Raw genomic sequence first — 18,174 nt, 5'->3', positions numbered from 1 at the left:
CTAATTAGGCCTGCCAGTCTTTCATTAGTGAGACGCTACAACACAGCTACAGTAAATGTTTTCTACAAGTATGGCAGTATTGTTCAATGATAAGTTACTATTCTCTCTTAGTTCCAGATCTGCAAGCAGAACATTCATACATTTGCACTACATGTATTTAATTCTGTCCCATACCCAGCGCCGAAGCACATAACTGTTAATATGACGCACCATAATTCGAAGTAGACTTACAGTTTCTTTCAGTTATCTCTGTTTTTCAGTTAAGATGTTTCATGTTAATTTTAAACCCATATATATATATGTACTTTACATTAGCTTCATATTAATCAATCAATGTTATTAGACATGAAATCACACTTAATTCATCAAAGTAAAGTCAGACATTTAAGTTTTAAATGATGTATTATTCTTTATTCTTAGATTGTTACCTTCATTATAGAATAGATGCTTTGCAAAACACTATGTACAATGTGATGTTGCCATCTTCTGGCAGTGGCAGTGAAGTATATGGTAAATCATATTCACAGTTGTTATTATACACAAAATGTACATGTTTGAATATTGTAGCTTGCTTTCTGAAAATGAAAATCAAATGTTGACTTTTCTCACTATCCAAATAAAGGTGGTATATTGTTTGTCTCCAAATACTCTGCAGCAACTTGTTATTTGCTTCCTGTGGAGGGGTGACGATGCTTGGAGGTTATAGGTTCTGTTTATGTCTGTCTGCAGGGGTAATAACCAAACTCAATAAGATCAGCAACACCCCATCACCTGACAAAACGGAGCAAGAGTTTGTCAGTTTGTGTGCTGGTGCTTATTAGAGCTGTCAGCAGGGGAGATGTGTGTATGTTTGTGTGCAGTGCTGTGGGGTAAGGGGTTAAAAATCACCCTTAAGTCTCATAGCTAAAACTCACATCTCTCAGGGAGCATAAAAAGCACCTTGTTACAACAGTTAACTCTAACAGATGACAGCTGACTTTGGTGACTTGGGGCTAATGGTAGAGATTAAGTCAATTACAGCTTGGCAGGGGGACTTTGAGACATTCCCCAGACTATTGGAACAATAGGCACCCACATACTGTAGACACTGTCACTCCGAGACAGTACATTTCACGATGTCAGGGTAAATCCAACACAATGTCCTTTGTTCTCTTTCTAAAAAATAAATCTTGATAATAACATATCAATGATAACACTGAAATGCATTCCAAGAGAAAGCATTACTGTCCCCACATGTGCAGTGTGTGCAACTTTTTCACGAGCATCTAGTGAATGCACTCTGTTTCATCAAGATGATATTGTTGCTGACTTAGTCCCCAACTTTTGATCAAACAGTAGAAAGAGAACGCAGTCAGCTCAGCAGAAACTGGGAACTCAAAAGGGTTGAGGAGCATAAAATGTAGCAAAGAGGAATGGCAAGACTATGCAGCTGCAAGTCCACTACACATGAGAAGATTAAATTCTTCAATTTAATTAAATTAAATTAAATTGAATGGAAATATTTGGGGAGTATCATCATTTCAATTTTCTAGAATTAAATTGTTTTCATTGCACTATTTATGTTTTTTTTTTAATCAAAGTAATTTCCTCTCAGTGCAGAAGGTCATACGCTGCACAATTTGCACTTTTGTTTTATAATAATCAAATCCGAAATCTCATAATAACATTTTTCTGCTGATGATGTGACAACATGCAGATGGCACAAAGTGACTCCAATTGGGCGAATTCTCATTTTTCTTTCGTTGTGCGCAGTATAAATGAGTTCAGCCCGCAGGGTGGGCAAGCATGTTAAGTGCCTCTCAGCTTTAAAACTCATCAGGAGAAGGAATGCCTGCGGGGTATCTGGCAGCAATCCGATTACATGATGTAACCTTTGGCCTGTGGGCGACTACACCTCCACAGGAAGCCCAAGATTTTGAGTTGTTAATAACATAAAAGTCTGAAGTCAAAGACGCGGTTTTCAGTTACGGATGAATGGTTAAATGTCTGCTGGTTGGCCTTTGCTTTTGTCCTTAACTGCCACCATATTAGTCAGGTTAGTTAGAATATAATGAAGGCAGTTTTGACAGTGCCCCTGGTGCCCCTACAATTGTTTTTGCACTGTTAGAGGCTTTTTGGCACAGCACTACACATCGTACTTCATTAAAATCTCTCTGTAACTGGCACCTTACAAGAGTGCAACAACATCAAGCAATTATTGTCACACGTAGACAGAAACCTTGATTTGGTACCACCAGTGGTTGTGTGTTACGCCACTTCGTATTTGTGGCAGACACTGGATGCATGTAAAACAATACATTTACTAGAATGTATTTAAATGGTTTCATAGCATTTCTTGACAACATACATACATCTTCAGAGTCGTCAAAAATAACATAACATTCTATGAACTTGGCGTTTTACAATATTCTAAAATAATAAAGCAATGATGTATGTCACCCTTCGCACTATGGCCAGATAAAAGTCTACAGTGTGTAAATTGTTATTTTTACTAAAAATGATCAAATGTGCCCACATGTAAGCAACATAATAGAAGCAAAATTAAATGGAAAAAATATTAAATTTGAATATATTGGATTGCAGAAGGACAGAAAGGTTCTAAATGGTACTTACGTATATGGTTTGGCCAGATTTTACAGCCAGATTGGTGTCTTTTAACTCAGAAGTCTGTGTGCAACATTATACAGAAACAACAATAGAGAATCTCAGTACTGTATTTTTCCTAAAACAGAAAAAAATCCCTATACAATAACAAGCAACGCAAAAATCGACATGTATTAATATATTACCTTACAATGACATATACGTAAATATTGACTAACACAGAAAGTATTAAAGTATTTTCAGCTTTATGTTTTACAGAATTTACATGAAAAAGTCATCTATGAAACTTTGCATTTCTGAATTGTAAATTCCGTGACATTCACTACTAAATAAGCTTCATAGTCTGTAAAAAAAAAAAATGTTTTTGAGGTTTGAAATTGGAAGACTTAAATGCCACAGCATTAGTCACATAAGCACCAGTCTCCATTTCATTCTGTGGTTTTACTCCTGCATTATGATGATAAACCGCAAGTCTGAGGCTGTGCCCTGCTTCAAGTGGAGGTCAACAATGTGGTCAGAGAGTTTTAACCTCCTGAAACTTCTTATCTACACACACACACACACACACACACACACACACACACACACACACACTCATATTTTACACACAGATATTTGTGTCCCCATTATTAGAACTCAATTTATTTATTTTTCTTTTGTTTTGTCCTTGCAATTTTTTTTTGTCTCATTTGTTTTCCACAAAGCACCGCAATGAACCTATTTATTAAAAGCAGGCTGTAAATAAACCTAAATAAGACTTGATTTGTTTTGTAAGCAGTATGATTGCTCTGGCCATACATTATCTTAATACATGTGTCGACACACACCTGGGGATTTTGGGAGCACAAATGCAGAATATGATTAAACCTGACTGGTTCTGCTGCCTTTTTAGATCTGTAGTATCCCAAGAGTAATATAAGCTGTGGAAGATGGATTTGGCTGCCGGTTGGCTCTGCTTTGTGTTTCTATGGGTTACACAATTTACCTTTATAGTGGAGGACTTCAGAATAGCTGCTGCCACCAATCCGGCTTCAAACATCAAAAGAATTGTTCCTGACAGAGACGTAATGAACTAAAATAGCCTTCATGAGATCAGTGGGGCTGGAGTTGTATTGTCTCTAGGGAATAGCTACCAACAGAAATAGTCCTGATAAGTCCACGGAATTGTTCAAATGGAGTCACTTTAGCAACACCGCCACAAGCACTTGGGTGACACCAAAGGAGACAATTATCGAAAGTATTTCTTGCCAGGAAGGGAATATATGTGGAATTGATTAGAGATACCGTCTAAATTCACGTTATCCAGGATTTATGTCTGATTTTGACACTTGTATTTATTTGATTATTCATTGCTTTATTAAACACAGAGACAGTCCATGTTAGGGGTGTAGGGCTCAAGCATGCAGAGCAATACAACATGTTGTTAATGTTGATAAAGACATTATACACAAACAAAACAATGATAGCAGTTCACTTGACTGCCGATTTCAGCACTGAAGACACAGATGGTCCATCCAGCAGCGCCTCATTATCCATGTATCAAGGTTGACTTGATGTCACCTCTCAGAGCTTAAGGCAGCTTACATGATGCCTATCTCTGTTAACCCGGGTACAATGACAGTGGCGTCACGGACAGCAGGGAACACAAGCCTTTCCGTTTTGGGCCTGTCAGCGTGTGTAGTGATGACAAGGCTGAGAGGACATTGAAAGTAAGTATTTCTGTAAACAACAGGCAAAAGAGGATATTTTTAGATTGTGGGTACATCTAACATCAATATGTTTTATTGGTTTCTTCTAGGCTGTCAGTATCTTTGGACTGCTGTTACATTCATATTTAGCTGTCAGCTGAGTTATTGCAAAGCAAAACAACTTTAGGTTCTACTAGATGAGCTTTGAAAAAAAAAAAACCCCCAGCTTTAAATGTTTTTAAATGTTCCACAGTGAGAACATCTTAATGAGCAACCTAAAATCATTTTTTAAAATTCTGATCAACATTTACATACGTGGTATTCAAAAGTGAGCTGAGCTGCAATATTACAGCCTAAAACCCACCTGCACCATGTGTATCTTTGCCCAACAATAAATCACCTGCACATCAGTGTGACTGGCATCCTCACTTCCTTTATAGACCAACAGTTCTATCTTCTAAGAAGGATTGGTCATTTTCAATAAATCTGATATAAATGTGATGTGACAGAATATCATCAAACTTCCCCTCGCCTCAAAAATAAGCCAGAAGGTTTGGGTATGATCCAATTCCCTCTCTGCCATCGCCGCTCTCAGAAAGTTCTATTCATCTTCTTTTTCATTTTCTCTTGTAACTAGGAGCTGTCAAGGCCTGGGGGCTTTGCCTTGCAGTTTGCTTGGCTATATTTATAATTGGACCCTGTCAACAGTGTCCAGTGCAACTCAACTGCACGGTTTGTTATGGCAGCTACTGTGTACTGATTTCAACACATGCCAGCTGCGAGACGGTTTGTATGTCATTAAAGTGCAACAATAGGTAGGTGCAGACACAATGGTTGCACCCACTACTTTGTGAATGGAATGAAAAGCATCTGAAAGGGATCAGAGGGGACTGAGCACAGTTAAGGTAAAATGTTTCCAGGTAATAAAAAGCTCTAGGGAGGCTACAGATGGACAGGGGGGGCATGGGTATGTGTGTACATCTAAAGGCTGAGGGCTATATCAAACATGCAGAACAGCTGTTCTGTAGCTATGCACAATAAAAAACAACAGTTGAGTTAGATAAATCAGATTTTATTTTTCAACTTAGTGGCATTTTAAGTTAACTTAAGTTAACAGTAAACACGATAGGAGCCTATAGTAATGAGTGTAATGGCTCCCTCTGCCTTCAACATGTTTAGACTCCCCCACATATGGTAACCTATTCTAAAATATCTGTGATTCTTATCTTGCAGTGCAGTGGGGCTCACCGTGCCAGAATCACACCAAGTTTTAATCAAATGTAGTGGTTAACCTGCTCTGCTGTGCTGCACAGTGTCTGCGTGGGTGTCCTCTTGACTGGGCCGGATCATGACTGGGCTTGTCAAGAGTCAGAGGAGAATGCACTGCTGGTGGAAGCGTCTGACACCTTGTGGACCTGTGTGATGAGAGAGAGAGCAGCATAACAGGAAACAGGACATTGTCACTGCATGACTCTAGCAAATAGAACTTTTGACTCGTGCTCTAAGAGTGGACTTTGGCCTATTTTGCAGGGTGACTTATGTGAAGAGGAGTAGCTGTGCTGTGGCCACACATGGATTGGCTGCATTGCAAGGCAGTGCAAAGTCAAATGCCTGCTCTGATGTGTACACAACATACCACCTCACACATTGAAAAGCTGCTAAAGGAGAGTTATCTCATCGTGCGTCCCTTGTCAAACAATACAGCAATCTATTGCACACTGTGTGGCACTGTACATGCAACGCAGAACCTGTTTGACCTAAGCATTTAATGACGGACCTGGTTTCATCAGTAAGAAGGTGGTAAATGTGCATAACATTGAGGGTAGTGTGGGATTTCTGCTGAGGGGTGTCGAGCATCTTCCCTCCTTAATCGAGCAAACCACTAGAGGGAGACAAAGCCTTTCTCCAGTTAGATTATCAGTGAAGACTCTTCTATACTATATATAGCTGTATATTGTGATTGATAAACCCTATCGTTAGGAGTATTTCCGGGTGAATAGGTTTAATTAGAGAACAAATGTAGATTATTTAAACAACACCCAACTGTGTAAAATTAAGTATTTTTTTTTTTAACATAATAGCATTCCTGGCCATACTGCAGGCTCTAAATCTCGCCTTGTGCCCAAAACATCGCCTTATTCTTTCATTTTTCTTACCTAATCCAACCTGATGAGGTCCAGCCCACGCGGCATCGTTTTGTCTGCCCCGAATGACACGAGCCACGTCCATTTAAAACCTGACAAACGCATTCCAGCGGAGATATTGACCAATGGGCTGAGAGGAAGGCGTAACTCTCCCTACTCCAGCAAAGCAGGAGTATGAAGTTTATGTTATCAGTGTACAGCCGCTGTGAGAGAATGGTGCACCTTAGTGCGCATAGGTGCGTGTTATTATCTAACTCTGGTTTTATATTCTTGCAACTTTAACCGCCGTACTTAGTTTATCAGGGTGTATGCGCAAAAGTTCAACGTGTCTCCTTTGCGGTTCCACACTACAAATGGCTTGGATTATCCCCCCGCATCTGCACAGGACTGGCGCTGCTTTTGTTCTGCTCGCAGTGATTCTGACAGGTGATGCAGTTGCGCAGGTTTTTGACAGCTATGGATTATCATACGCCTTGAGGTCCGAGCCGTCAGAGGACACGATATTGGTTGCCAATAACGGGATCCGCGTGCCTTTCGGGAGATCAGTCTTCATTGATCCCATCAACGACTTGGTTATCCAAGTTCAGCCCGGTGATAGATGCAGCATAACGGTCCTGGACAATGATCCCCTGTCTCAAAAGCCTGGACACCTGTCTCCGAAAAAGTTTCCGTGTGAATTTGGCCCCAACGACGTTAAGTATTCGCACTTTGGCTCCAGGAGCCCTCCGAGGGATAGAGTGAGATTACAACTCAGGTATGACACCCAAACAGGTACCATTATAATACCGTTTATGATGGAGGTGGAAGTCGTTTTCACACAGCTGGAAGTTCTAACCAAAAATATGCCACTCACTGTTGAGAAACTGCTCGGCACCAGTAACCCCATCGATAGAAGAATTTTAGAATTCACCTATGATAAAAGTGCACAACAATGCAAAATAGTCTCTCTCTCAAGTGGCAGCGTGCTGCCCAGGTATGGAAAACTTGTGGATGAGGATAGCCTTGGAACAATGGTGGACTGTGATGAATTTATTAAAATGAATATCCGTTATCAGCACACTTTTGCTTTGAAGTCACCAAACAGAGATTACATTCCAATGCTTGTGGAGTTACATGATAAGGAGGGCAATTTGCTCAATCAGGAATTTTTCCAAATTTTGGTGAGGATTAAAGACGGAGAGGAGAACACAGCTCCGAAACCCAGCTTTGTTGCGATGATGATGATGGAAGTAGATCAGTTTGTAATGACAGCGATAACCATGGATATGCTGGCTGCAGAGGATGTTGAGTCTAATCCTGATGAATTAATTTTCAACATCACATCCACCCTGTCCTTTGAGGAGGGCTACATAGTGAGCACAGATGATAGGAATTTACCAATAACCTCGTTTTACCAAGGAGACCTCAAAGACTTGAAAATTGCCTACAAACCCCCTGCTGTGGATTCAGACACTGAGCGGATTTTCCAGATTGAGTTTGAGGTTGTGGACACAGAGGGGGCCGTGTCAGACCCTTTTGCTTTCATGATTGTTGTTAAGCCTATGAACACATTGGCCCCTGTAGTGACTAGGAATACTGGCCAGTTACTGTATGAGGGTCAGTCCAGGCCTCTGTCCAGTTCACAGAGTCTGGAAATCAGCGATGAGGACAGTTTACACAATGTCAAAATCACTGTTATTGATGGCCTGAGGCACGGAGAATTAACTGTTCTGGGCTCAAGGAGGAAATTTTTCACCCCAGCTGACCTTGATGCAGGAGCGGTCATTTATCAACATGATGGCAGTGACACATACAGTGATAATATTATTTTCAGAATGACAGATGGCACAAATGAGGTGGAGTTTCTGTTTCCCATCACTGTCGTGCCAACTGATGACGAGCCTCCCATAATCAATGCCAACACTGGTTTGATTTTATTCAAAAACCAAATGATTCCAATCTCATCACTCATGCTCAGTGCAGCAGACATCGACTCAGAGGATTCTTCAATAAAATTCACAATAAAGCCTCCCTTTTCCACGACTGGGCAGGTGTTGCTGCGTCAGTCTGAGGCCCCAGAGGACCCGTCAACCTGGAAGTTTAATACGGAGGATGAACTGTATGAGAAAGTAGTGACTGAATGGCTGCAGCAGGATATAACTGATGGTAAACTGTTTTACAAGCACATTGGACCTCACAGCGTCAGCACAGTCATGGATCAGTTTTTGTTTGGAGTTCAAGATGACAACGACCCACCAAACCAATCAAGTGAGAGCTCATTCATTATCAAAATTCTCCCTGTCGACGACGTCCCACCTGAACTTTACCCCGGCACGACTCTGCAAATGACTGTGCACGAGTATCAGCTTACTTATTTCCGAAAGAAATTCCTCCGTTACACTGACCTGGACTCAGAGGATCGGGATCTGAAATACACAATCATCCAGCCACCGACCGATACAGATGAGAATAGCCCTCTTGTATTGGGAGCTCTGGTCTTAACTGAAAATCCAAACACTGAAGTCACAGTTTTCACTCAGGCACAAATTAACCACCATAAAATATCCTACAAACCGCCTGATCTTGAGCTTGGAATTACCAGTCATGTTTTGCAGTTCCGGTACACTGTGGAGGATGTTTCTGGAAATATTGTTGAAGGAGATTTCACTATATTTTTAAAGCCTGTGGACAACACGCCACCTCAAATAACCAACTCTGGATTCACTGTGTTTGAACGCGGCACACATATCATTACGAGCGTTGAGCTGGACACCTCAGACACAGACACAGACAGCAAACGGATATCCTTCACTATTACTCAGCCTCCACTGCATGGCCAGATCCAGTTCACATTCACTGACATCACAAGAGGAGACACTTTCAGCCTAGAGGATATTGGAAATGGTAGAATTTCATACATCCATAATGGCGATGAATCAACAGTTGATTTGATACAAATAGATGTCAGCGATGGCATCCACATTGTCCCAATCACTATAAAGATTAATGTGAAGCCGATTGATGATGAGACTCCAACTATCAGCCTTCCAGCTGGCACAATCGGCTCCTACATAGATGTACTGGAAAATGGAGCAACAGAAATCACAAGTAATGTCATTCAGGGAAGAGATGAGGACACAGATGACCTCCGTTTGACCTTCATCGTTGAGGACCCACCATCATTCGGTGAAATTCTGGTGAAAGGCGTCCCATCTGGCACATTCACCCAAGCTGATGTCATAAACGGCGTTGTGGTCTATGCTCATACCAGTGGTGAGGTAGGCTTGACCACAAAGGAGGACTTTTTCAATCTCACTTTGACTGACATGTCTGATGAGTGGACTGTAGGCGGAAACAAAATCACAGGTGTAAGAGTGCATGTAACTATTCTTCCCATGGACAGCCAGGCTCCAGAGGTCTTTGTGGGGCCACAGTTCTCTGTTGTGGAGGGAGCGAAGAATGTCATTCAAATTCTTCATATAAGCGCCGATGATGCAGACACCTCCAGCGATCACCTCCTTTGTACAATCATTGTACAGCCGAGTTCAGGGTATGTGGAAAATATATCCCCTGCCCCAGGCTCAGAGAAATCCAGGTCCGGGACAGCTATTAGTGCTTTCACCATCAAAGACATCAGACAGAATCACATTTACTATGTTCAAAGCATTCACAAAGGAGTCGAGCCAGTGGAGGACAGGTTTACTTTCAGATGCTCTGATGGCATCAATTTCTCTGAAAGGCACTTTTTCCCTATATCCATAATCCCCTCTAATGATGAAAAGCCTGAGATTTACATGAGAGAGTTTGTAGTTATGGAGGGCATGAACATAGTCATCGACACTCCCATTCTGAATGGTGCCGATGCAGATCTCCCCTCTGATCAGCTCACATTCATTATTTCCAAACCCCCTAAGCACGGATTTATTCTCAATCAGCTCACTACTGGCACTATCCCTGTCTCTAACTTCACCTTGGATCAGATCAGGGAGGCCTCCAGCATTGTGTATGAGCATGATGACTCAGAGACCACAGAGGACAGCTTTGATATTGTTCTCACAGACGGAAAGTTCAGTGTAGAGAAAACAGTAATAGTCATGATTCTCCCTGTGGACGACGAGACTCCGAGGATGGCAATCAATGACGGCCTTGAAATTGAGATAGGTGACGTGAAAGTCATAAACAGCAATGTTTTAAAAGCAACTGATCTGGACTCTGAGGATGACATGCTAACTTATATTATTCGCTATGGGCCCAGTCAGGGATATTTACAAATGACCACAACTTCTGGGACTTTGCAAAATATCACAGTTGGAATGAACTTTACACAGAACGAAGTGGATCAGGGTTTAATTGTGTACATCCATAATGGGCAAGAGGGGATTCGGGACCTCATCAAATTTGATGTGACGGATGGCATCAATCCCCTGATAGACAGATACTTCTATGTCACAGTGGGTGGCATTGACATGGTTTTCCCAGACGTGATCAATAAAGGTGTATCACTTAAAGAGGGTGGCAGGGTTACTCTGACAACAGACTTGCTCAGCACCAGTGACCTCAACAGCCCAGATGAACACTTGGTTTTCACAATCACCAGAGCTCCCATGAGAGGACACCTGGAGTGCACAGACACACCTGGGATGCCCATCTCATCCTTCACACAGCTCCAGCTGGCTGGCAACAAAGTCTACTACATTCACACTTCTGATGATGAAGTGAAAATGGATAGCTTTGAATTTGAAGTGACTGATGGCTACAACCCTGTGTTCCGCACTTTCCGCATCTCCATCACTGACGTGGACAATAAAAAGCCTGTAGTGACAATACACGGCCTTGTGTTAACCGAGGGAGAGAACAAACTCATCACGCCTTTTGAGCTAACAGTGGAGGACAGAGACACTGTTGATCGCCGCTTGAAGTTCACAGTCACTCAAATCCCGGTTCATGGTCGCCTGCTCTTCAACAACACCCGGCCTGTCACCTCCTTTACAAAGCAGGACCTGAATGAGAACATGATCAGCTACAAGCATGATGGCACAGAGAGTGCAGAGGACAGCTTCTCCTTCACCGTCACTGATGGCACTCACACAGACTTCTACATTTTTCCCAACACAGTATTTGAAACTCGAAAGCCCCAAATGATGAAGATTACTGTTCTACCAGTGGATAACGGGGTGCCGCAGATTGTGGTGAACAAAGGTGCCCCAACATTGCGGGTTCTGGAGAATGGTCACCTGGGGTTTGTGATCACCAGTAAGACTCTCAAAGCAGAGGACAGAGACAGTATTCAGAATTTTGTGACCTTTAGGATTACTGTTGTCCCAGAACACGGCTACCTGATCAACCTCGGCAAGGGAAATGCCACCATCACCACCTTCACACAAGGTAAGAGAGCTGCATTTCAAACAGCTTTGCATTCCCGTGACATTCACATGTTGTAATGAAGTGCAGAGACTCACACCAAAGACAGTTCTAATAATAATTCTCTTGAGCCCGCTCTCAAACTCATTTTACATTTACTCACTTTGCAAAATGTGCTCCCCTCGGATTACTGAAAAATGCTGAGTTTAAACATAAGGTTTTTGTTTTCACTCAAGAGACTGCCTATTTACAGAGATGAAGTATGCCAGCGCCTCAGGCTGACCAGATCTCATTGGGGGATTTCATTTTTCAAACAGTGCCTAATGTATTTCACTTTGGGAGAGAACTGATGGTGATTTGTACATTATCAGAGTCATATTTCTAACAGAAGGAAAAGGGATTACAGACATGATGATAGATCGGTGGCAAGGGCATAGTAGTCTGGCTCACAGCAGACCACTGGCTGCAAACATGAGTGCAGAAGTTATATTACAAGCAGACCAGAGGGGTGTCTTAGTAAATCTTGGTAAATGCTAAATATCAAGGTAGCAGCATCTGTGTACAGTCAATATCCATGTATTCCCTGTTTTTATATACTGAGTCACTGCGAGACGCTTTCCCCAAGAGGCATGTTCAATATTTCTAGAATTCTCACAAGAATAAACAGACAGTAAATATAGACACTCAAATAAACACAATTGTAAAGAACCCTGTCTAGCACCACACTATCAGGATGGCAAACAGACCGCTGTGATGGAGCCCCAACAATCAAGCTATTCTTTATGTTGTGTGTCACTCAGCAGTCTATTAGATATACAGCGCTTGTTACCAGGCAGTTGCTCCTTTCAGATCCCCCAGACACCGTATGCAGTGGGCACATTTCATCTCGCAGCCTCAGCCTGCGTCTTATAGCAGGACTCTTATGGCAGTTATTGACAAATAGTATTTCGGGAACAAACTGGACATTTTTTCCCACTCGACAATTCAGCCAAATGTCAGATGTACTTTTTATGAGTCGAATGTCATGGACATTTATGCACATTTTTCTCTTTTTCAGCTGAAATCGATGACATGAACATATGCTATGTTCTGAGGGATGGTGACAATGCTACAAATGACATCTTCTATTTCTCCATTGAGGACAGTGGTAAGTGACTTTGCTTAAACATGCCCTCTTGAAAACATATTCTGTGGAAGCACACCATTAAAATGCTGACTTTTGAGGCCTAAAAACTTTATTTTGATACACAGTCCCAAGTTTAACTTTGAGTAACGGATTTCTTTAAAAATGGGAAGGAAAAAGTGTGCGTGTGCTTCATAATATGCTTTATTAAGCAGAATTTTCTAAGCAGAGCTGTGTGCACAGATGGGAGAAATTTCCAGAACAATAGTTTCTTATTTCAGCATGAGCAAATGATAGAATAGGCTTGCAGTGAACAAGAAGGAAAGACAAATACACTATTTGTAGATAACTTTTTTTCATGTCATGCCCTGTTGATTTCCACTCAACCAACAGTTCTGTCAAAAAGTCTGAATGTTTCGAGCTTCCACGCTTATTAAGTTAACCTTTTATCTGAACATTCATGTTAGTCTCACTGTGCAGCATCAGTCTTATAGCACCCCACCCACGATACACCATTATTTTTTTTCCATGGAAGTGCCTCCTTATTTAGAAAGTAATGATTGATTTAGCAAGTAAGTAATTAGTAGAACAATTAGCGAAGACCTTCCTTTCACTGTAGATATGTAATCAGGCACAGTAAACGGTTTGAGGCAATCATGCCGGTGTTGCCGATTAGCAGAAGCAGCGTGCCTGACAGTGTGTCCTTTTTGCTACCCTTCAGCTGTGATGAGTGAGCACAAAGGACCTCCCTAATAGGGGCCCTCTTTTCCCACAAGCACCTCAGTGGGCCACCGTACACACTTTCTCATCTCTCGACTGTGGCTTCAGTTGAATAATAGACAGGTTAACATCAATGCCAACAGGTGGATGGGGTGCTAATGAGTGATGACTAAAATGCAGGGGGCAACTCCTTATCAGTGGGTGATACCGAATGAAAGTGCTTTACCTGAGCTGCTGGCAAATGCCAAGCCCATGCAGAGCTCCTCTGTTGTTGGTCCCTTTATTATTGTCCCAGTTGGGTTATTTGTTATGGATCGCTCCAGACTTGTCTCGCTCTGTCACGTTCTTTCTCTTTCCTGCTTGCTTAATGTTTGACGACATACTTGAATCTCCACTTGTCCTTTATCTTCCAGAAATGGCAATTAGATTCCGCTTTTCCAGCACCCCCTACATTATTTTACATTATCCTTAGACTTGATAAGAGGATGAATCAAAACATCATCTGTCTTGTTTTGTCCTTAATCATAGTCTGTGCTCAAACAAAACAAAACATGAAATTGCATTGGTCAGACAAATCCTATTTCTCTAAAATGTCACTCTATGAAATGGGAATTGTGGCATTAGTTGCACTTAAATTGCTTGACAAATTGATAAAACGTCTTGTTGGACGACCCACCCATAAGGATTCAACACATACTGCACTGCAGCTTGTGAGACAGTCAGTGAACATTTTTTTAATAAGATTTAAGCTGTGCTGGTGGCTGCCCTAAATCCCCAGACAGAGCCTCCAGCTCTTTGAACAGTCGTGTTGGGGAGAAGCTGAATGGTGTTCACTGGAACACAGCTGCACTATGTTATGTTCAGCAGTGGAAAACATTCTCCTCCTCACTTCAAGTTCATTGGGAAATATACCAACTGCACTTGGCAATTTTCTAAGGATGTAACGTTATTTTTCATGTCGCAGCTGCTCAGTGGGATTCTGGGAGTTTTTGTTAACAGCTGTGATGAACCGTGAACGTGTGTACAGTTCTGAGTATATGTATGAATGCAAATTAATATTTGCGACTGAATTTTTCTGCATATGTATGTATTTTAGGGTGATGGTCATGTTTACAGTACGTATATACAATATCAATAGACAGGATTGAAACAAGGACAGTAACTATTGATTATTCAGTTTTTCCTTTTTTTTTAAAACAATTGATTAATTATTCATCTTTAAAATGGTCAAACACAAGGAAAATATCCAACTAAACACATTGACATTCAGTTAATTTCCAAATATGTTAGAGAGAGAAAAACAGCAAACTTCACAAAGCTGGTAACATCAAACTTAAACTGTTTTTAAACTGTAACAATTTCTTTTTATTATTTTAACAATTTATCAGTTGTCCATTTTACTGTAGATTAATTTTCTGTTGGTTCACTAATCGATAAATCAACTAACTAGCCACTGACATTACCTGTCACTTTGCATCTGCTAGAGATAAGCTTACTGTACTGGGATCAGTGCCCTACCCAACTGATTGCTATTGAATCTGTGCTGGCTCCGTTGTCAATCCAAAAATAAAGTGACTTAGAACCTGCACTCATTACAGGGCAGGGCACTAATTCCCTCTTGGCGTGTTTTTTTTTTTCCGCAACAGGAGAACGAATGGAAAGTGCCAAGCCATTTATTTCACTTAATCCAAAAACTTATTGCAGTTTGACCATAAGGTTGTTTTAGCCATTGAAGCTGAGATCATAGTGTCTCTGATCGATGGATTGTCTTGGTGCGGACCACAGGCTCTCTTAAATTGAGTTGCCAGGAGCTGAGTTCTTCTTGGCAGCGATGCTTCTGCTGCTTGATGTGTCATTTTAAAGTTGTTCAGAGACCACATTTTAATCTATGTTGGACCTGAACTACTTTTGTACATTGTTTGGCAAAGCTCCATGTGAATATTGAGTGCAGTAATGATTTACAATAATGTTTGCTTTTTGTGGCCAAATATAATGATTTTATAAGAAGTACTAAAAAGGATGATAAGCTGTTAGTAAATTGATTTGTTTATCTTGATAAATGATGCTTATGTAATTTAGACTTGAAGATAATTTGCTGTTTCACTCAATGACCTTGTGTACATAAAGACACCAGATTGGATTTTTGCCACAAATAACAACATGACAATTAGGCCAGAGCATAAAATGCTTATCATTTCGATTAGTATGGGTCTCTCAATAAAAGAAGGATTCTCACTGTGTGATTAAATCACTGCTACTTTTAGCCCCTGTTGGTATAGAACAAACTTAATAATAATGCTGTATATTACTAATAATACACAACACAAGTATGCTGCACATTCTTCATAATAGTCTATAACTTTATAATCGTGGGTAATTTGTGGATTTGATGTGTTATTTCTTTCCTCCCCCGTCTCCAGTTTCTTTTTCATTTCAGAAATCTCTCACCGTGTGATTATTTGAGGTACTTTTGCCAAAAGCAGATAACACAGCATTTTTTCTCGGAGCTGCTTATGTGTCTCACTATTCGTCAGGCGTGTCAAAGCTTTGAATGAATAATCACAGAGGACTGAAATTACACATATGCATTTGTGGGTGTCTATTTCCTGTTTTGGAAAAACATCACACGTGGACAGCAGAGTGCGAACAGAGGCGCGGGCCAAAAAACCTCTTTAATTACTTAGAGAAAGTGTCTTGTTTAGAACACAATCAGTGTCTGGATGTTTGTGCACATGTGTTCTGGGGAGGAGCCTGCTCCTGTCATTAAGTCAGTTAATTGCTGTGTTTGGGTGGGCTCCATCTCTCCCCTTGTATCCTGAAGATTCGGGTGCATTCAGGTGAGCTTACCTGAGCACACACTAGCACTGGCATTCCCAGGCATTTGTTTGTGAAGCAGAATCCCTGTCTGCCTCCAGCCAGTCAGTCAGCATCAGGGATGGTCCTACTGACAGACACACTGCTGTGGCCTTTGTTTTTCATTCCAGGCACTCTGTACCATCTCTTTTTTTCTTTCACTGAGCTACAAAGAGGCAGCGAAATACCATTAATTGTTCAGTTCTTAAAAATAGGCTGCTTCTGAAGGTCAAAATCCACCTCTACGTTCAAAGGTTTCCCATTTCACTTGTGATCTGTTTAGTGCAATGAGCAGGAAAATCAGTAATTCAGAATATCAGAGGAATAGGTAAAATTCCTGACCGGAACTTCTTTTTTACATGGCAGCCCCTAAAACCGAGAGGAATGTTTCTCCTTTCAAGTTTCCAATGCAAGTCTGCAGTGCCCACTTCAACAAGCATGTTTTGTTTATTATTTCTGCCTCATGTAACAAGATAAGTTCAGGTCGCCGTAAGTACCTTGACCAAATAAATCCTCTGAACCGTTTCAGCCTGCACTAACATCTGCCGTGCAAATCTTCAACATCTTCCATGTTATCGGTGTATAATCGCTTGTGACACTGGGTGCATACTTAAATCCATCTCCCTTGTCTCTCCGCCTGTCTAATCCCAGGTTAGGAGGGATTATTACTCTCCCCATAGCATGCACAACAAAAGTAAGGGGAACGTGCACTCGCATGCAGTTGTGAGGTTAATATAGACTTTGTGAAAGCTGTAATATTCCCGTTAGAGTGCAGATGATGACTCTGCAGTTTCTGTATGATTTTGTCCTGTAATTAATGAAAATGTCTCCCCTACACTTTTCTTGGGGGGCATAACATTCCTCTGTCCTTGGGACCTATAGGGTGAATCATATGCATAAAGTATGCTGTACGCTTCAGAAAATTACACAGCTAGTACAGTGTTTTAAAGGGATTTTGGGGGCGTTCGGTTTTCCTCACAGTCCATCTGTGCTGCAGCTAATAAAATATTAGGTAGTCATTTTATTGTTATGGAAAAATGTTTTCTGATAAAACATCTGGAAGTTGATTAGAGGATTCCTGGGTAACAGCTGCTTCACTTTGGGGATGAAAAACTGAATTACAGAGAGGATTTAGGCTAATCGTTTTAGATGGAGAGTGATTTTCGCATCTCACTGGTCCCTCATGTCCTTATCACTCACTAACTTCGAGTTATCATTTTCTCACCGGTCCACATTGCAGTTATGTATTCAATGTTCATATACGTCGTAAAGTAAAAGCACACGTGGAGAGTGCTGCAGTGACTAACCAAACACGTGAAGAACCTGTGCTCATTGATGAGGGGGTGAAACATTAATTGTGAGCTAACATACTTAAGCCAATGCAATTCTTTTTAGAAAACTATTAAAATGTCATTATTAATGATTGGATCATTCTACAAGGCAAGTAAGCTAAAAGATGTTGATGAGAGGCTTCAATTTTATATTATGAGTTATGCATTTGAATTAGCCAAGTTTGTTGGATTTCTATCAGCAGTTTTATGCTGCTTTTTCTACATTGTAGTTTGTTTTTCTCTTGAGGGCTGATTACTGCTAAATAGTCTGTGTTTGTCAGAAAACAATCTTCATCTGTTTGAGATGTGTCTTCTGGGACAGAAAAAAAGGTATTAATGATCGACAATCATTTAGGAGAGTGACCAGCATC

The 18,174-nt window shown here is 41.0% G+C and overlaps 1 protein-coding gene across 1 annotated transcript in view; it reads left to right on the top strand.

The window, feature by feature from the left end:
* Positions 1-6,650: 6,650 nt before the first annotated feature.
* Positions 6,651-18,174, top strand: part of frem2b (FRAS1 related extracellular matrix 2b) — a 41,474-nt gene continuing 29,950 nt past the window's right edge. Inside the window, exons 1-2 of the mRNA XM_068708588.1 lie at positions 6,651-11,800; positions 12,834-12,923. Of these exons, the coding sequence (XP_068564689.1) occupies positions 6,745-11,800; positions 12,834-12,923 (5,146 nt within the window). The 5' untranslated portion in view covers positions 6,651-6,744. The remainder of the gene's footprint in view (positions 11,801-12,833; positions 12,924-18,174) is intronic.

This window comes from Cebidichthys violaceus, unplaced genomic scaffold (assembly GCF_023349555.1).
Source record: "Cebidichthys violaceus isolate CVI_PGR_0920_01 unplaced genomic scaffold, fCebVio1.0.p SCAF_1, whole genome shotgun sequence".
In the NCBI taxonomy this organism is placed as follows: Eukaryota; Metazoa; Chordata; class Actinopteri; order Perciformes; family Stichaeidae; genus Cebidichthys; species Cebidichthys violaceus.
This window is presented reverse-complemented; position numbering and strand designations above follow the sequence as displayed.